The 21,064-nt window shown below is 39.8% G+C and overlaps 1 protein-coding gene across 3 annotated transcripts in view; it reads left to right on the forward strand.

Annotated features, from left to right (window-relative positions):
* Window positions 1-831: 831 nt before the first annotated feature.
* The window catches only part of banp (BTG3 associated nuclear protein), a 52,642-nt gene continuing 32,409 nt past the window's right edge, over window positions 832-21,064 (forward strand). The window contains exons 1-9 of one of the 3 annotated variants that reach the window (XM_017485793.3): window positions 832-949; window positions 6,438-6,519; window positions 6,978-7,063; window positions 8,317-8,516; window positions 8,610-8,714; window positions 9,043-9,245; window positions 15,049-15,288; window positions 18,050-18,211; window positions 20,043-20,170. In XM_017485793.3, the coding sequence (XP_017341282.1) occupies window positions 6,444-6,519; window positions 6,978-7,063; window positions 8,317-8,516; window positions 8,610-8,714; window positions 9,043-9,245; window positions 15,049-15,288; window positions 18,050-18,211; window positions 20,043-20,170 (1,200 nt within the window). In that variant the 5' untranslated portion in view covers window positions 832-949; window positions 6,438-6,443. Of the gene's footprint in view, window positions 950-6,437; window positions 6,520-6,942; window positions 7,064-8,316; window positions 8,517-8,609; window positions 8,715-9,042; window positions 9,246-15,048; window positions 15,289-18,049; window positions 18,212-20,042; window positions 20,171-21,064 lie in introns of all 3 variants that reach the window. The other 2 variants (XM_017485794.3, XM_047159861.2) reach the window with 2 other exon arrangements.

Consider the following 21,064-nt stretch of genomic DNA (forward strand, 5'->3'; position numbering starts at 1 on the left):
AATAAGTATATGACCTTCACTTAGAAACATGCACTAGTTCTAGGTACCTTGTCTGTATTAAAGTAACTCAATAAATCAATTAATAACCATATGCGGGGGCAGTGTGGCTTAGCAGTTAGCATGTTTGCCTTGCACCTCTGGGGTTGGGGATTCGAATCCCACCTCCACCATGTGTGCACAGAGCCTTCCCGGTCCTTCAGGGGCCTCCATGTGTACCCCAGCCTCGTCCCCCAGTCCAAAGATATGCTCTGTAGACAGATTGGCATTTCCAAATTGTGTGAATGCGATGGGTTGCCCCTCTATCCAGAGTTCTGTCCAAAGTTCATTGGGATAGGCTCCAGGCTCTTGCAACCCAGTGTAGGATGAGCAGTTTGGAAGAGGGATGGATAGTTAGGAAAACCGTGTGAGATTTAGTAGTTTCTTTACTGCTGTGTAGTTTACTTTAAAAATATATATATATAATAATAATTGTCCACAATGTATAGTAACAAATATTGGTTAGTCAGACTGACAGATAATGTGATGAGCAGGAAAGAGCTGCATTTTATTATTATTATTATTATTATTATTATTATTATTATTATTATTATTATTTGAGATCAGCCTGGTCTGTGTTGATATTTTGTGTTATCAGATGGTCAGTTCAGCAAGTTAACCTATCATGGCTTTAGGTTTTTACAGCTAGGGTGCCAGTATTAATGGAGGGCCCTGTGCAAGCCTGAGATCATTATGGAGCTTCAGTTGAGGAAGATCAGTGTTAAAGTTTGCTGCACTGCAGGGAGAGATGAGGTGAAGGAAGAGTTGCAGTACTGATGTTGTCCTGTTCAGCTTCAGAGCGCGCTGGAGCTCACAGGAAGGCGTGGAGCTCGTGCAGAGTCTCTTCTCTCGCGAGGAAGGACGCCATTACCGAAATCCCTACAAAACAACACGAGAATTCATCATTCACACGGTAATATAACCCGATGTGGCACAGCAGCGCTCTGTAGGGACTCGCGAGCTCGTGGTTTCACAATTTTACCGGGTTTTTTCATTTCTTTGAATTAAACCTTGTGATTGTTCTGATTGCTTGTCGCGTGTGTAATGTGGCGGGACAGCTCCAGGCCTTTTATCACCGCATCTACTCGCTGTCTTCTCGTTATTGTTGCACACTGCTGAGACTTAGCGCGCGCGGCTAGCTGGCTAACTGTGGTTAGCATTAGCAGCCGTTAGCACGGGATGTTTGTTATGGGTTGTTATTGCGCGTATGGGTTAAGAAGGGCAAGAGAAACGTTTTGTGGCAGTGTTTGTTGGTCACCACTGTACTATACACCACATGTTTATAGATAGGGGAACGGGAAAGAGCTAGCTGGATAGCTTGCTAGGCTAGTTTTGCTAACTGGTAGCTAGCGCTTGTTAGGGAATGTAAGCGTGCTAAAGCATATTCACGTGCAGTGCGTGTTCAGTTTATTTGCATTAAAGTGTGTGTGTGTGTGTGTGTGTGTGTGTGTGTGTGTGCTCGTTCGCTCGCGACATTGGGCAGCTAATAGAATTGATCTTGTTTTCCACATGAGCTAGCTACATAATGAGCGTTATCCTCTCCACAGCACCCGCGGTTACTACTGACCTTGTGTGCTGTTAGACGCTGGCTGGTGGTTAAAAAATAACTTGTACGAACACAAAAACTTCTTCTTAATGAACATTTTAATAGCTCATGATCTTATAGAGCACATTATGCATTTATTATGCCGTCTCTCTCCTTTTTTTGTTTGTTCATTGTAGTCTATAGAATTAGTGTGAAAACAAACCAATAAAATGATCCTGGATATTACTGAGGTCACTGATTGCACTTGTCACATAACATGAATAAGAAGTTTAGAGGGGAGCATGAAGGTTGAAATGTATAACAGTAAATTGAAATGTATAGTCTGTTCAGTAGCGCAGGGATTCACAAACATTTGAAACCCCTTTTAACTGGAGAATGAATTCCACAAATGCTCTCAGTACAGATTCATTTCATAAGCAAACTTTTTAAATGATAGGGTCATTGTTCAAAGGTAATGTTCTGGCTATTATTTATAAGCTCGTTCAAATCAAGTATCAATCAAATTCATTCAAATCAACTCAGAGAGACTGAGAATCATGGCTATAGGCCGCCCTCTGCTCGTCAGGCTGTAAGCTGTATATTTGCAAGCCACATCTAGGAAGAAAGACATCCTGGTGATCAGAAGTTATGAGGCCAAACCCCTCCACCATCAAACTGCCACTGCTGGCCTCTTGAGCAAAGCCCTTATCCTTCATCTTTAGTGTTGGATAAAAGTAATTGCCAAATGAGTAAATGTAAACATTTTAGCAGATATTGACTGGTATTTGGGTTAAATTTGTTACTATTATGAGTCCTGTGAATTAATGGTCATGTATCACACCATTAAAAGCTGATTTTCTCAGAACATTTTTAGTGAGGAAAATAAGGGGAGGGGGCACTATGTAACAATGCAGGTTGTGACTTAAAACAATAGCTTGAACTTATCATAGTTTGATATGCAAATTATTAGATCAGGACATGGTAGCTGGTAGGGATGGGCGATATTTTATCGTCTGTGATATACCGGTAGAAATTCTCCCCACCATAAGAATTAGTCTTCCATCAATAATAATGATAAAGCCTAGTTGATGTAGTTCTGTGTGCGACTCATTCGCAGCTCACATGAATGACGTGAAGCTGAGGCGGAGTTTATCACTAAACGAAGAGCTACCTCTACAATCTGGAACTGGTTTGGTTACAGAAAACCTGTTTTATTTTTAGATCAATGTTTGTGTTTCTGAGGCTCTCAAGATCACAGATATCACTTGTACACAAAAACAGTGGTGAATGGCATGATATTTATATCGTCACTGATATCGTTATCACAATAAATACCAGAAAATGTCATAATATTGTTTGAAGTCCATATCGCCCATCCCTAGTAGCTGGAAACTGTTAGTACCTGTTAGTTAAGACATTGGTCTACTGATCAGAAGATTGTGAGTTTGAATCTCAGCACTGCCAAGCTGAGCTCGTGAACAAGGCCCCTAACTCTCAACTGCTCAAAATTCAAAATGAGATAAATGAAAGTCGCTCTGGATAAGGGAATCTACCAAATGCTGTAAAATGTATGTTAATGATGAACTGAATATTGTGTGTTTTTTTTAATGGTTTTAAGTTTTTACATGTGCAGCTTTTGCCAGAGGCTATTATCCAGGGCCACTTACTGAAGTGCTTTATATTCTCCATCCAATTCACGTCCTCATGCTAGTACAAATAGGTCAGGATCCAAACAACTAAAACTTTGTACAGTGAGCTGGTACAGCAACAAAAGAAGTATGCATGTTTGACTACTGTTAAATAAATTTCTGAGAATATAATACTTCATATTGAGACTATAGACACTAAAGCCTCACTCATATCTACTTGTGACAAATGTAATCTAGTTTACTAACCACCTGCACTCCCCATCACACCCATATGTAGGTCTTCCCCTAATGATTGCCACAAAGTTTGAAGCACATAATTGTTAAGATGTCTTTTGTATCCAGTAGCATTAAGATGTCCCCTCACTGTTCTCACACACCTGTTCTAGCATGACAGTGCCCCTGTGCACAAAGTGTGATCTGTAAAGACATGGTTTGCCAAAGTAGGTATAGAAGAACGCAGGTGCGAATAGCCCTGACTTCAACCCCACTGAGCACCTTTAAGATGAACTGACGTGCGCCCAAGGCCTCCTCACTTGAGTTTAATTCCTGACCCTTCTAATGCTGTTGTGGCTGAATGTAAATATCCCCACAGCCATACTTCAAAATGTAGTGGAAAGACTTTCCAGAAGAGTGGAGATTATTGTAATAGAAAAGAGTGGAACCAGCTCTGTGTTGCACATTTTAGAATGGGCACATATGGATGTGATGGTCAGATCATATAATGTAGCTATGTTCTGAGTTTACCTATAGTAAAATACGAGTAGAGTACTCGAATAGTAAGCAACGTCAGGAAACATGTAGAAGGGTAATGACCAGGGTAGTGGGGGAACAAATAGAGTTTAGACTGCAGGAATATTGGGGAACATTTTCTGTTGGCAGATTTACAATTTCTTCTTAAAAAAAAAAAAAAAAATCAATTATTGCATTCTTTATGAGGATCAAGATGTGTCTAGGCCATTTTAATAGTTTGGTATTTGGTCTTTATAAAGAAACATAAAAACAATTTCTTATTTCAAGTGTTGAAATGATGTGTTTTGGAGGTACTTTAAAAAGTAGTTTGCACACAACCAAGGGTAACTGAAGCATCCACTTATTCGTTTATTGTTTTCTTGTGGCAATCTGGCAACATTTCTAATGGGGTCAAATATGAAAAGAGAAATGAATGGAAAAAATGGTTTCAGTCAAGTGCAAAACTGAATTAGTTAATGATCAGTTAACAGCAACATTGTGCTATTCGTATGTTATCCCAGTTATCAGGTGGCATTTATTTTGTTGAGGTCCCACGTTAGTTTATATTTGTCATGTGATCATTTCATATTTATGGGTTAAATTTGATTAGTTGCTGCTAGTCGGTCATTCATGCATGCGTTGTGTCAAGAAAGACAATGTTCGTTTTAGTGTAATAAGTCTGAAAAGCAGAAGCGGTTTTCAGATAAATAGTCTGAAAGTTTGTGGTGCAAGAAGTTTGTCACATTGTCATACATATTCACCATCCACTTTATTAGGAACACCTACATGTTCATGCTGTTATCTAATTAGCGAATCATGTGGCAGCACCAAAATGCAAAAAAACATGCAGATACAGGTCAAGCACTTCAGTTAATGTTTACATAAAAGATCAGACTGGGAAAATGGGATGTCTGTGACTTTAACCGTGGCATGGTTGTTGATACCAGAGGAGCTGGATTGAGTATTTCAGAAACTGCTTATCTCCTGTGATCTTCACACAACAGTCTCCAGAGTTTAAACAGAATGGTGCAGAGGTAAAAAAAATAAATAAATAAAAAAAAATAAAAAATCCCGTGAGAGGAGAGTCTGCAGGCGGAAATGCCTTGTTAATAAGAGAGATCAGAGGAGAATGACCAGACTGGTCTGAAAAGCTGTCTGAAGGAAAATGAAGGAGGTCTATAGTAACTCAAATAAGCACTTTTTACAACCGTGGTGAGCAGAAAAGGATCTCAGAATGCACCACACATCAAACCTAGAGGTGGACGGGCTGAAGACAATATCAGGTTCCACTCCTGGCAGCCAAGAACAAGAATCTGAGGCTATTATGGGCACAGACTCACCCTAACTGGACAGATGAAGACAAAAAAGACCAGGTGCTGCCATCGCGCGCCCCCATCTCCCCCCCCCCCCCCCCCCCCCCCAAGCACTGCCCATATACAGTATACCCTTCTTGGCAGTTCAAACCAATCTGCCTATTTCCCTCTGACCTCTCCTGTCAACAAGGTGTTTCCACCCACAGAACTGTCTCTCACTCAGTTTTTCCCCCAACAACATTCTGTGTAAACTATAGACTGTTGTGTGTGGAAATTAAAAGAGATAAGCAGTTTCTGAAATACTTAAACGAGCCCAACTGGCACCAACAGCCATGCCACGAAGAAAGTCACAGAGCTAAAATTTTTCTATTTTTCTTCATTTTGATGTTAGATGTGAAAATTAATTGACCTGTATATTTTTTTTTGTACTGCAGTGCTGCCACCTGAGTGGCTGACTGGATAACTGTATAAATGAGCAGGTGCACTGATGTTCCTAATAAAGTGGAAGGTGAATTCCCAAATGTTTTTGGGTAAATGATCCTAGATGGACATTGTACATTTTCTACAAGCCCAAGCATTGGTATTTCCCCTTGTTGTTTGGTTTCTCCTTGTTGTTTAATTTTTATTTGATATTTGAAAGTGGCAGCACCCTAAATCCACAATCATAGTTACAGCGATATTAGTGATAGTAATTTGTAAAAGATTTAAATTAAATAAAAGACGAGATTGTGACTTTCTCTTACAACCCCATTTGTACATTAAGTGAACCCATGGAGTCGTGACCCCTAGTTTGGGAACTCCTACCCTAAAAGTATCCGGGCATGAGGAGTGTGATAGCGGTCATAAAGCTGGAGGCTGATTGATTGTATTGGGCTTCTGAATGCTAATCTAGGTGTTTAAAAGGATGATTATTGAGGTATTTGCTGTTAGAGGATGTTTGAGAGTTGTCTTCGGTTCATAGCTTAAAATGGCAGCTTTGACTTCAAAGATGAAATAACATGCCTGAGGGAACGGAATATACATTTTTGAGATAAATCATTTGGAAGCACTGAAGAAGAGTCCCTAAGGCCTGTAATTGGTCATTTCTTACATGCAAAATCAAGACAGTTGAGGGTTAAACATGTTGTATGGATGTGGAAAATATGCTTTGTTAATAGTTGTACTCCTTGTTTCTTTACTTTTCAGGCTTGAATGATGTCTGAACAGGATCTGGTGGAGATAGTCCAGATTGCTGTGGCGGATTTAAACCATGAGGAAAATGATGCAGGTGAGAAATCACTCACTCTTCCTCTGGTTTTACAGACATTACAAAGGATACATTCTATAACACCTTTTTATAGCCATATATAACTTTTATAACTCTAGTCACTGCTTTAATTTTGACAATTCTGTGGTGTTTGTTTGTTTGTTTATTTATTTATTTATGTATAAATAAATTCTGTTCAAGGTGCAGTTGACACAAAATCACACAAAAAATCTGCTTTGCAATTTATTTTCTAGTTATTCTTCACTTTGAACAATTTTCTGTCTTTATCCCTTCACATTTTATTAACCTGTTAGTTAGTTGCCTGTCTTTAATTGAATATTTTCTTATAGTTTGATAAATGATCCTATTTGATATTTTCTTCTTGTTTATTTGAATGATATGATTTGGTAGATAAATGAAGTGTGTGTTTTTGCTGTTTACCAGTTGTGTTATGTACGGGGTCTTTGGGATTGCTTTAGATGTTCTGGAGAACCATGACGATGCTGATAAGCCTGAGCGGAAGCGAGCCAGGATGGAAGGCAGTAACCAGGATGTGACTCTCAAAGTGAGATTAGAATGAGCTTCATTTCTTGTTATTATAGTTAGCACGTACTCAAGCTTCAGCATGGATGACTCCTGAAATGCTACTTCAACTATATAACTATACACAACGGGGAGTGCTGTTATCAGAAAATAACATCACTTACGTTATAATAGTTATAAAGCGAATTGATACAAGCATATAATTTGCCTTGCAGCCATTACTATGTGAAGACATGCGGTTAGAGATTCACGTGTTACAGCACATGACCCTGTTGGGTCAGAAATTCAACAGCACTGTGTTGTAACACATGACACTTTATTGGCTGTATTATTACTGAATAAATTAAGGCAATTAAAAGGAAAGTATGTAAACGTTGACAGTTATCTCAGTGGGAGGTGTTCCAGTCGGTTAAGCTGTGGGGTCGACCTGCCCTGACATATACTGTAAGCACACAGTTTGGCTTAGTTATGCTAGACTCTGAGTCATGAAGCATAGCGGAAGTAGAATGATCCATGACTGCTTTGCTGCCTCTGTTCTGGACAGCTTGCTGCCTTTTGGCAAAACCAGTACGTTTCTATGTTGCACTGGGAACGTCTACGACCGCATTTCTACACCGGTCTGTCTGCAATCTGAAGTTAAAAATAAGTTCTGCAGTATAACAGTGATCAAAAGAAGAGTAAATCAGGAAATCAACAACAGAGTGTCTCAGACAGAATAAATTCCTGGTCTCAGAACGGTCATATTTCACTGACATCAATCCCTTTGAAATTCTGTGCTATGATCCGAAGCAGGCCATTCATACGAGGAAAAAGTATACATGGACTGAAGCAGTTTTGCAGAGAGGAATGGGCCACAATCCCCTCCCCCCAAATGTTGTTCAGTACTGATGAGCAGCTACACAAAGTGTCTGGCTCAAAGCTTCGCCATTAAAAGATGTTTGTTTTTAATAATTACGCAATTTGAGCGTTCACATGCTTTTTCCATTCATAAACGTAATTAGTTCAACCGTTCGGCAGTGTAAAGTGTTGTGTGTTCTTTATTAAGTCTGGCTAATATATTGCGACAACAAAAATGAAGACCAGATTACATTTTACGAGCTACTTATGGAGAAATCCACATAGTTGTAAAGAGTTCATAAACTTGTTTTTCCCCCCTAAAACAATACGTTTGAAATAGATCAAAGTTTGATTAGAGAGTAACACGAGAGAGTAACATGATACATCGATAGATCTTTGATCATTTCCTCATGTGGATATCTGTCTGGTTCTTTCCAGGCAATGCTAATGTCTATCAGCCAGGCGATTTGCCAGAGGCTGGATAACATGGAGGCGAAGCTGCAGGTGCTGGAGGCAACATGTCGGGCCTTGGAGGAGAAGTTTGACACTGTGATGGGGAAAAACCCAGGGGCTATTCAGGTGCCAATGGTGGCTGGATCACCTTTCGGTGCTACGCAGACGTGTGACAAAGTTCGCTGGTGCGTGAAGCGTAAATATGATCCGTATGACAGAAAAACACGTCTTCTGCTATTTGAGTTTCATTAACAGCTTCCTGATGGTTGTGTCGTCAGTGTGGTGCCCCAGACCAACGTGGTAATGAGCAGTGAACGTCCTAAACCAAGCCAGGAGGAGCCTCTTCCTCGCACCACAGACTCACTGGAGAATCTTCTCAGCAAGTGAGGCCTTTGTGATTACTGTTCTGTGCATATTTTCAGATAACTCAATTCCCCACACGTGAATCATTCATTAAAAGTTAAAAGCTTGATAGGCTAGTCATCATTGTTATTACCCTTTTATTACCGCTACATATGTACAGGGTATAAACAAGAAACTAAGTTGAGTTCAAAGACCTTGCTTTAAATAGGCAGCTGCTCTTAAAATAAAGTTCATGAACGTGTTGTGGTTTGTGCCTTTTAGATTTTAATTCATGCAATAGGTCATTTTCACTCGGATTGTGTCGTGAAGCCAGGCTCTTACACATGATTTTTTTTGTAATATGTTTAGTGAATCAGTAACAACTGAATATTTGGCTGACAGTACGGTGGGCAGAGGGAAACAAAAAACAATCGTCCTAAAGGTGCCAGGGCCAGAAGAGAGTCAGGAGGACCAGGAGAGTGGATCAGAAGCCAGCGACTCTGTGTCCAATAGTGGCCAGTCCTCAGCGCAGAGCACCAACAACGTCACGCTCATCACACTTAACTCAGAAGGTGAGAAGCTGCGTTTAGACGACAGCGAGAAAATGCTTCAGACAAGTTTGCTTGGCTTCTTTGCTTGATCTGGTTCATGTCTTTTTAGATAATACGTGGGAGGACTTAGATACTACTTCCTGCGAGGACTAAACAGCATATGTATGTGATACAAGTGTGTGTGTGTAAATCTATAGGCTTTTTATTTGTCTGATCGTGTTAGCTGCTGTAATATTGTCATTCAGAGATTTGTCCATGGGAAAAGAGAGTGCGTGTGAAACAGCTCTGTAGGTCATGAATCAATCAGTATGTCGTGTACACGAGTTCAGGTACTGGTAATAACTCTGGCTCACTACACAATGGGACACTGATGACTCAATTTCCGGTGACATGACTACGTACTCTCATTATAAAACATCACCACTGGCATTTAAAAACAACGGGCAGGACCAGAATCTTTCTGACATTATATGTCATATATATTTGTTAGCGTAATCACACGTGTTTTTGTCACGGTACTTCAATCAGGATTGTAGGCTAGCAAGTGGATTAAAAAAAACATCATTATACACTTTAAAGTCATTAGACTCAAACAAACCATATGTGTGTATATATAAAGTCAAATAATGTTAAAAATAGCTAACGTAAATAATCATTGGAGAGCCACAACAATGATCACAAGTTACTTAGATTTGTAGCCGGAAGATGATCGAGCGTTTGTCTGCCCTTTTATTTTTTTAAACTGAGGCTTCAGAAAATATGACTTCATTTCCAGTTTTTGTAGTGCATTGTGGGATTTTTTTAAGGAGTAAATGTTCCAGTGCGCTGGAAGGATTTTGCGATTGAGACAGCCCTTAAAATGGCCGACGCCTTGATCAGTGCCCCAACTGCGTTTCCTGTTTAGGCAGAGGTTAGACTGATGTTGTCCAAGAAGGGATTAGATAGTGAGCTGTGAAGTGATTTTGTGATATATATTTTTTTTTTTTTAAGTTGGAAATGCTAAACAATAGGAACGTATAAGGGGTGTCTGTGTTTAAAGCAGTTTCAGACTATTTCTGACTGTTTAGAGTCTGTTGAATGCCTCTAGCTTGGGATCGGGCTTCAGCTAAAAAAGGCTGGTTCTTATTGAAAAGCGTCTGCTTTTGTTTTTATTATTTGTTGTCAGGATTGTGGTTTCTGAGAGAGGCTTTGTGTGACTCGCAGCCATTTTTGTGCATATATCCTATTATTTGAAGCAGTGAATTTTCATCACCATGTGGTTTTTAAGGGGAAACTTTTGTTCTTCTTCGTTCCACATGAATTCCCCGCTTTCAACTTTTGTCATTATCAGTCACGTCTTGGCTCCGTCTGTCAACTTGAACTGGAACAGACGTCTTAGGATCGAGCCTATCACATCAGCTATCTTTGTCTCTGTCAACAGCACCCGTTGTGTTCCTGCCGTTTTCTCAGTCAGTCAGGCGTCTCTGGGCTTTTCACTGATTTTCTGTTGGATGCATCAGACAGACTGGACACTCTGATATTATCATTCTTATCTACAGAATCGTTTGTAGATATTGTGTCTTTATTTTTTTGGCCCTACTAATAGCTTCTTTTTGAGAATAATATAAAAGTATTTTAGAAGATTTAGGTCCAATGTGTAAAGCAGGATGGAGACAGTATTATTACATGTGGGTCATTATATTGTAGTTTACAGAGAGTTGGAGAAATCACAGTAGTAATGTTCTTACTCCACACTCAACACTGCATCTAATTAAGTCACAAATGATAAGAATAGGTAATAGACTTCTTTCCCCCATCCCCACCTTCCCCCCACTTCCCGTTTTAGGTATAAGTACTGACCACCAGGGGGCAGTTTTGCATCAGGGCCATAAGCATTATGAAACTCTGCTGCATGGATGCCTAATCTAGAAATTTTTCTAGAGTTTGGTTGGGGGTTAGGGGATACATTCACAATATTCCCAGTGCAATTAGTCTCATTACTTCAAAGACCTGCACTTGTCTGCTGTTTGTCAGGCAATATACTTTTGTGCATAGCAGGCCATAGACCCCGAGACTAAATAAACAATTACTACGTTTGTGTATTATAAACAGTGATGCGGAAAAAACTATCCCACCTAATATAAAACATGGTAGAAAAATAAACAGGATGCTTTAATGCCATGTTTCTCAAGCCTGTCCCTACTTCACATTTTTGCACGATTACAGATCCTTTTTAAAAAGTTTTATTTAACCAGGAACGTCCTTGCCAAGATAGGCCGCAGCAAGTCATCTCACAGTTACAAACACACAACATCAAACAAATAAAAAGTCAAAAGCAGAAATCGAACACCTAACAGCGCTAATTAAAAACATTGTCTGGACAAGGAATCAGTCTCAAAAGCTTTCGTCAGTGACTTAAATCACTTAGTGGGACAAGTTTTTCCATTTTCAGGATACCATGTAAGGCATCCCAAGCCGATGAGGCAGAGTACATAAATGTCCTTTTGCCAAGATTAGTTCTAGGATTTGGGACAGTTAATAAAATGTGACCGGAGTGAATACCAGCTACATTTAAAAATAATAAAAATGCACAAATAAGAAGCCCAGAGAGAAACCCATCTTTAGAAAAGGCTTCCTTCTGGGACGACAGCCATGCAGACCAATTCGATGCAGTGTGCAGTGTATTGTCTGAGCACTGACAGGCTGACCCCCCACCCCTTCAACCTCTGTAGCAATGCTGGCAGCACTCATACGTCTATTTCCCAAAGACAACCTCTGGATATGACGCTGAGCACGTGAACTCAACTTCTTTGGTCGACCATGGCGAGGCCTGTTCTGAGTGGAACCTGTCCTGTTAAACCGCTGTATGGTCTTGGTCACCGTGCTGCAGCTCAGTGTCAGGGTCTTGGCAATCTTCTTATAGCCTAGGCCATCTTTATGTAGAGCAACAACTCTTTTTTTCAGATCCTCGCAGAGTTCTTTGCCATGAGGTGCCATGTTGAACTTCCAGTGACCAGTATGAGGGAGTGTGAGAGTGATGACAACAAATTTAACACACCTGCTCCCCATTCACACCTGAGACCTTGTAACACTAACAAGTCACATGACACCGGGGAGGGAAAATGGCTAATTGGGCCCAATTTGGATATTTTCACTTAGGGGTGTACTCACATTTGTTGCCAGCGGTTTAGACATTAATGGCTGTGTGTTGAGTTATTTTGAGGGGACAGCAAATTTACACTGTTACACAAGCTGTACACTCACTACTTTACATTGTAGCAAAGTGTCATTTCTTCAGTGTTGTCACATGAAAAGATATAATCAAATATTTACAAAAATGTTAGGGGTGTACTCACTTTTGTGAGATACTGTGTGTGTGTGTGTGTGTGTGTGTGTGTGTGTGTGTGTGTGTATATATAAATATTATATGTATATTTATGCCAACGGGTGCCTAGAGAAGGCCAGCCAACCCTTTCATATGAACTGCAACAATGAGTAACAGTTTTGCATTTTAGAATAAATCTCAGTGCTCCATGGTAAAGGGTGTCAGTTGATTTCAAACACTGGGCAGAAACATTCATATATAAAATATCGCTGGAATTCTTTCATAGGTAAAAAGGTGTCTAACATCAGCCTCCTTTTAGCCTCAAAAGAAAAACATGTCTTATTTCTGAAATAAAATCCCAGTTTCAGCTTAATTTTTTTTTTTTTTGAAAAGAAAGACTATCATCAACTAAAATCCTGAGATATTTATGTGAAGTAACAGAATCAATTGCATCACTCTGAAAAGCAGTAATTGGTGGAAGCTTCTGTGGCCTTTTCTTTTCTTTAGACAATACCATTAGCTCGGTTTTGTCAGTGTTACGTATAAGCTTCAACTGAAACAGGGAAGTTTGAACAGAATTAAAAGCAGTTTGCAATTCCTCGAAAAGCTTTTACCAGAGACGAAGCACAGCAGTAAATAATGGTGTCATCAACATAAAAATTAATATTTGCATTTTGCACATCTTTTTAACAAGATTGTTTATAATAAGTGGGGAACGAGTAGAGAGCCTTGGGGCACACCATTACCGACAACCGTTTTCTCAGATGAAAGCGCCTCTAATTGAGTGCACTGTGTTCTATCTGTCTGATGGTTTACAAACCAAACAACTGCATGTTCAGAAAGACCTATAATCCACAGTCGCTGCTTCAGGATCACACGGGCAACTGAATCAAAGGCCTTTGACAGATCAATAAAAAGTGAAACACGGTGCAGTTTTTTTCTTTTTTTCTTTTTAAATCAAGAGCATCTGTAATATCATTTAACACCTTCATGGCTGCTGTAATGGTACTATATTTCTTCCTAGAGTCCTAGAGTACCCTTTTGTCTGTGTTCTTAATGGCTCGGTTCATGTGGTTTATTGCAGGACTCAACACGTTGCGGCTTCTCTCTAGATCCGTCACACTTATTATATGAATGAATAAAAGATGTTTTATTTAAGCTGCTTGCTATAATTTTGTTTAGACCACAGTTTCCCCTCGGGATCATTAAAGTGTTATCTTACTAAACTGAATCTCAGTTCTGACTGGTCGGATGTCATCAATTCATTTTCTGTAGTAACAGCTCTGTAGGTCCTTCTGCAAGGTTTATATGAATGTGCTCATTCTAATACATGATCATTTCTGTAATAAGCGCTTACACAAGGCCTTGCGTGGGGACGCTCTACTTAACCAGATTGAAAAATGTGTATAAATGTTGATCTTGTGAATTTTTCGGTGAGGAGACGTTTATTTTGGAGTCTTCAGTGTCCCAATCGGAGATAAAGCTGAGATTTAAGTCTTCTAGACGGAGGGCTTTATGCTATTGCTGTAACATGACAAGCTGTATTTTGTTTTGTCTTAACTTTAAGACAGTGAAAAAAAGAGGCTGGTGGAAAAAATGACTGTTTAGACCTGGTGTAAAGTAAGCGATAACCTGACCTAACTTGGATGTTTCCTGGATGTTCCACAACATTAAATATAACTCTAAATGGATAAAATGCATGATGTGTTGTTCTTTAATAAATACAAATTGTTAGTGTTGGCAGTTTGCTGTGGTATAGGAGCAATAAAAGACTCTGGGACTGTCTTATAGCAAAATAATCAACGTTGGGGTGCAAACACCATGTTGTTGAGAATTCTACAGTACGTCCTGTCACACTTTATATAGCTGTTTTAAGTGCAGATTTCTTTCTACAGTTGTATTCTTATGTCAAAAGAAGTAGAATATGAAAAACATGTGTATTATGTACTAGGGCTGAAGCAAAGCTTAGTAACTAAGTCTGTCTAAAACAAGAAGGATATAGATGCAGAGAACATGTCCTTTTTTGTGTCAGGCCATATGAGACAGTGTTACTTGCTTTCCAAAGCAAAACGACAACAGACAATTTTGAGGAACCAGACTTTAATTGTAAGGGGGATTTTTCTAATTTGTGTGTCTGCACATTCGGTAGCTTTAGGGAAAGTTTTAATGGAGAAGATTTACACAGTATTACTGCTTAACTTGACATTTTTTTATTTATTGTGTAATATAATCAGATCTTTCGTAATATTGGACAGATGTTCTTTTGTTGTCTACATAAACACTTTATTGACAAAATTTAAAAAAAACAACCAAGAGACTGTAAAACCATTTTGCTGCTATCGTGGAAGCTTTGTGGAGTCTTGCTTTGTTTCCAAAAAACAGATTGTTTGTTATTGGGGGAAAAAACTTTATGATGCATTTTAAGCATAATAAATGAATGTTTTAGTTGGCATATGAAGGAAACAGTAATGATCAGGTGATGATCATGTTGGTCTACTCCTCTTGTGTGTCTCTGTACAGAGGACTACCCTGCAGGAACGTGGCTTGGGGACGAAAATAACCCAGAGACGCGCGTTCGCTGTCCTGTGTCTCCAGGCGACATGCTGCACATCAGCAGTAACTGCCGCACACCGGAGAAGATGGCGCTCACCCTGCTGGACTACCTGTTTCACCGTGAGGTGCAGGCTGTCTCGAACCTGTCCGGCCAGGGCAAGCATGGCAAGAAGCAGCTGGACCCACTCATGATCTACGGCATTCGCTGTGAGTGTCCCATCCAAAAGTTCACGCCCACACACGCACATCTACAACTACACACTGTGCTGTAGCCTTTTACACACACTATGTGATCATCAACCAGTTCAAGGAGTTCATCAAAACCATTACAGTGGATTTAGTGTTCATTCCTCTTCTTATGTCTTTATCTTTTCACTGGTTTATTTGTGTCGCAGTGCTGTTAAATTCTCGATCCAGATTGTTCCGAAGGTTGATTCATTTTATAAAGCAGAACAGCACTGACAGTACTGCCGGCTTTTAATTGGCTCACTCTAATATGTTCCATTATATACGTTTGACCCTAAAATGCTACGTTTATTATAGTAACGAAGTACACGAACATACATGGTCTTTGGGAATATTATATAACATGCTGGATTTGTGCTTTTGGAGAGAGAGAGGCTGTGAAGAAAATCTAAAGGTTTACAAAATGTAGATCTACTTAAACGTAATCAAACTGTTTATTTAAACTGGAATTTGCTGTTAGAAGACCCTGTTCCTAAGCCAACATGCTCTGGCATGTCTCACATCACACACACACACACACACACACACACACACACACACACACACACAGAACATTCTAACAAAAAAAGTCAAAGCCCAGTTTTCCAAGTTTAACATGCGTGGTGATCCATCATGGACCTAGAACTTATGGCGCTCGCAGGATCTAAGTTCTTACTTTTCTCCCCCCTCAAGGCAGGTTCAAACCACTTGATGTCAATCTTCATTACATATTTTCTGCTGTGATATGGTACAGACTGACTGCCAAAGGAAATCCTATGTGACATTCACAGAGATCATGTGTCACAGTACAAGTAATGCAGTAATGATTTTGAATGGAGCACTGTGATAAATGACGAGAGCATCGCTTTCAGTCATGACCTTTCCAGCAGTAGGCTTTATTGTGCAGTACAGTTGTCCAGAGTGAAAGTCATTTCAACATTAAATAAATCTAAATCGCACTATAAACTAACTGCTAAAGATGACAAGGTTCTAGTCATGAAGGATTATCATCTCCACCAGCCAGTGTAGTAGTGTAGTACTTTCATAACATAAAGCATAGTTTTCCTACATACGTTGTACCATGTGTATGCCATTGTTTATATTCGCTGTGTATATAAAGGAGACAAATAGTATGGAATGTGTGGTGTGCTGCAGCTGGAGCATCTTTTGTGCACACACACTGCTGAGGCATCAGTGTAGAGAAGTGTCTCAGTGTAGAGAAGTGATAGCTGCTTTGATAGCTCAGCCACACCCAGCCACATTCATCTACACCCGTTTGGTTAATTCGACCACCCACACTCCGAGTGCCAGTGTGACTCGCTGAAGCTTTACTTCCTCCTCAGAGTCCTGCTAAACAAATAGACCCAAGTGTAGCTGCACACACTCCCTTATTGTTAGTGTAATGGTTGGGGTTTCCGTTTTCTTGTCATATGCCGGGTGTGAAACTGAATCAGGGCTGTTAGAATGAATCTAAGTATGAATACTGTTTAGGTTTGTAAATAACATTGTATTTGAAGGAAAACAAATTTTCATATATATATAATATATAAAACATATCTGTATGTATGTATGTATGTGTATGTGTGTGTGTGTGTGTGTGTGTATACATACATAAATATATAATGGTACGTGTGTGTAAGTGGGTAAATATTCTAATAGAAGCTTCTACAGCAGCATTATTCCATATCTTGTAGAGTATAAACACTATATGGCCAAAAGGATGTGGACACCTAACCATCACCTGTATGTGGTTTTTTTTTTTGTTTGTTTGTTTTTTTTAATTCACATTCCAGATTTAGTCCTCCTTTACTGTTATAATAACCATCACTCTTCTGGGAAGTCTGTCCACTAGATTTTGGAGAGACTAATGCCCAAGAGCATTAGTGAGGTCGGGCACTGATATCAGGTGAGGAGGCGTGGCACGTATTTGACATTCCAAGTCATTTCAAAGTGGGGTTGGGTTGAGGGCTCTGTGCAGGCTAATGAGTTCTTCCACTCAAAACCTTGGCAAATCATGTCTTCATGAAGCTCAAACAGGCTGGAACAGGTCTGGGCCTCTTAGTTCCAGTTAAGGGAAATCCAAAGACATCCTATAAAATTGTGTGCTTCCAACCTTGTGGAAACAGTTTTCGGGAAGAACCACATATGGGTGTCACGAAGAGGTGCCAACATACTTTTGGTCATAAAGTGTATATTGAATAGGGAGTCAGGTGGGGTTTGATCCAACTGTATTAGAAGGGGCCCATGTATGTATGTATGTATGTATGTATGTATGTGTGTGTATGTGTATGTGTATATATATATATATATATATATATATATATATATATATATATATATATATATATATATATATATATAATAAGCTCACAAAAGCGATGCAATTATCACTTCCCATGATTTATATGAATAATAATTCATATTCAATTTCAGATTGATATTGACAGGCCTAAGCTGGACTGATTAATGATAATGAGTCTTTATTAAAAATCATATATATTACAGCACAGTGAAATTCTTTTCTTCGCATACCCCAACATGTCAGGAAGCTTGGGTCAGAGCGTAGGGTCAACCATGAGACAGCGCCCCTGGAGCAGAGAGCGTTAAAGGGCCCAACAGTGGCAGCTTGGCAGTGCTGGGGCTTGAACCCCCGCCCTTCCGATCAGTAATCCAGAGCCTTAACCACCAAGCCACCACTGCCACTGATGGGCAGTGCAAAAATGCATTTTTTTTTCTGTTATAGGTCATCTGTTCCACAAGTTTGCCATCACAGAATCAGACTGGTACCGCATCAAACAGAGCATTGACTCCAAGTGTCGCACAGCATGGAGACGGAAGCAGCGTGGTCAGAGCCTGGCTGTCAAGAGCTTCTCCCGCAGAGTCCCGGCTGCCCGCACTGGCTCAGGTAACCGTGCCATGACTCAGGCATTATGGGGACTGAGACAGGTTTTAGTCTCTTGTTTGGTACTTTCTGTGTGTGAGGCTCAGCTCTTCTACACTCTCAAGAGAAGCTTCAACTTCAAAACGCGTGAGCCGGCAAGGTTTTCAGCAACAGATGGTTGTAATCACAGCATAATGCTTCCCGTCCCATTTCTTCCTCTATGAGATCTGTGGGCTCCACTTCTGACCTGCTGGCACACACCCAAATATCCTGTATAAACCCACCAGAGTGGCCTGTTAATATTGAAACACACACACACACACACACACACCCATAGAGCTAACTTGCCCTCTATGGAAACAATGTTCTCTTCTCTGCACAAATATAGATCATTATAGGTCAAGATAAATCAAGTGGACGACTTTTGTTCAACACAGTTGTCAAATCCCTCATGTGGATTTCACTGTTTGAATGTATAATATGCCTATATTCAGAGAGACAAAATCCACATTAATGTGTCTGAGGATCCTTGTTCTACTTTTTTGTCACCTTATGTACGTTTGTTGAAACATATATATTTTCTAAAGTGACCCTTGTTTTTGTAATGAGATAAAATGGATCTGAATAAATGCGATTTATGGAGAAGGTTATTGCAATAGCTATATCGGTTTCCTAGCTGAGTCCGAAAATAAAATATTATAAATAGTTAACCATTTCCAACAGGCATCAGTCATGCTTTTTTGCCAGTTTTAGATGGCATTTATAGGGCATATAGCACACTAAAGCATATGAAATATACTTGAATAGGAAGCCATTTGGGGATTCCACATGGATTCCAGATAATATAAGAAATGCAAATATTAATAAAAAACAAACTGAAAATTTTAAATAAAAGTACATAAGATCAAAGTTAAAGTTTTTAATTGTTCTGGTGGACTGACTTTCCATCCAGAGTCTATTCGGATAGGCTCTGCATCCACTGTGACCCCGAACAAGATAAGAAGATTCAAAGCAATCTTTGAAGAAATTGGACAGCGCTGGTTAATGTGAAGTTTAGTATGAAAGTTCTATTTGTGGTTGCAGCTGGTCAGTAGCATGCATCACCCAGCCTAGGTGTGGCTGCTGTTGACTGCTGTGATGATAGCGAGTGTTTAGGCTATGGGGCTGCGTTTACTTTTGACCGCATGGGGTACAAATGTGTTTAGATTGCAGACAGGCGCGTCCGTGTTGTGTTTTCAGTGGTGGTTTATGCTGTATAAACATGTGTAGTTTGGATGTTACACAAGTGTGTCGGGTGTGCGTGATGGGGTTTCCTCAATTCTGAAGCACATGTATAGTTGCTGTAAGGTATGTCTGCAGCATGTGTGGCCTGTATGTATGTATGTATCTATACAGTCATGTGGAAAAAATAAGTACGCCCCATGGAAATTGTTGGCTTTTTTGACATATTTGAACAAGCAACCATTTGATCCTCTTTAAAATAGTGCCTGTTAATGAAGTGTCTGGTGTTCCCTTTGCTATTGAGGTGTGTGGTGTCATCATGTCATGGTCTAAAGAGTCCTGTAAGGCCTCCAGGAAAACAAGGTTGTGGATGTCTGTGAGTCTGGCAAGGGTTTTAAAAAGGGCTCCAAATTATTTAATAATTATTTGTATTAATTAGCATGTGTTTGAGAGATTAAATGTGTAGCATGTCTTAACTGCATCATCGTTCCCATTTATTGTTAATGTTAATTTGTCTGTGTCTCTCTGTCTTTTCACTTGTTCCTCACTCACTTGACAGAGAATATGCATTCCTATTATGAGGTATGTAATGTCATGTTTGTGTGTATGTGTGTGTGTGTGTGTGTGTGTGCAGAAGGGGTCTCAGTAACAGAAACAGCTACTTTGGAGAGCTCCACACAGCAGGCCCTGCAGTATGCACTGGCTGGTGCAGCCCAACAGGTCCAGATCCACCGCATAGGAGAAGATGGACAAGTGCAAGTAGTGAGTACATATAGGCGCGCACACACACACACATTATACACACACACACACATACATGAACAGCACAGATGCTTGTAAGTTCCTCTGGTGTGTATTTGAAACAATCTAAACAGTTCTGCACTGTCTTTCTTCCCCAGTTTCTAACAAATGAACACACATGCTTATCTCCACAGGAGAGTGTGTGTGTGTGAGGCCCTGTGCTGTGTGCTATGTGCATGTTAGGGTTAATAAAGCTGAGCTTTGAAAGTCGAAGGCTTCCTGTGCTCCTCTCAAGAGCCTTTCAGTGATCTATGAACCATACAGCTGCATTTAGTCACCTCCTCCCACACACACACACACACACACACACACACACACACACACACACACACACACACACACACACACACACAATATCTTTGACCTGTATATTCCAAGTTAATAAGGTGGGGTTTGTTATCTGTAGCCATAAACCTGACAGTGTTATTATTTTTCTAATGACGTGATAATGATGAACAGCGTCTTATAGTTATCATTATGATTTAAGTTTTATACAGTCCAGAATGCAGCAGATTTTTGAAATAATGAAACAGCAAGCCGTTTAACATGAGATAGGTGTTACACATGTTCCTTCATTATGACATTGCAAAATGGTCAAAAGGAGAATGTTAAGATATTAATAGTGATCCAGTTCAAATGATATTTCGAAACATGAAATTATTGAACGAGTCTTTTTCTGCTGTTGTCTGGCAGTTTTTTTTTCTTTCTGTTTGTTTCTTCCTGAATGGTAGTTTCCTTTTTATACCCGTCTTCTACTCGGTGACATGGCAGTATTATCTGTTGGTCTTTTAGTACTGGTTCTGCTCATTCCTCCCATTGACCTTAAAAGACTGCATGAACTGTTCAAGCCTAGTC

Source organism: Ictalurus punctatus, chromosome 14 (assembly GCF_001660625.3).
Source record: "Ictalurus punctatus breed USDA103 chromosome 14, Coco_2.0, whole genome shotgun sequence".
NCBI classification, from domain to species: Eukaryota; Metazoa; Chordata; class Actinopteri; order Siluriformes; family Ictaluridae; genus Ictalurus; species Ictalurus punctatus.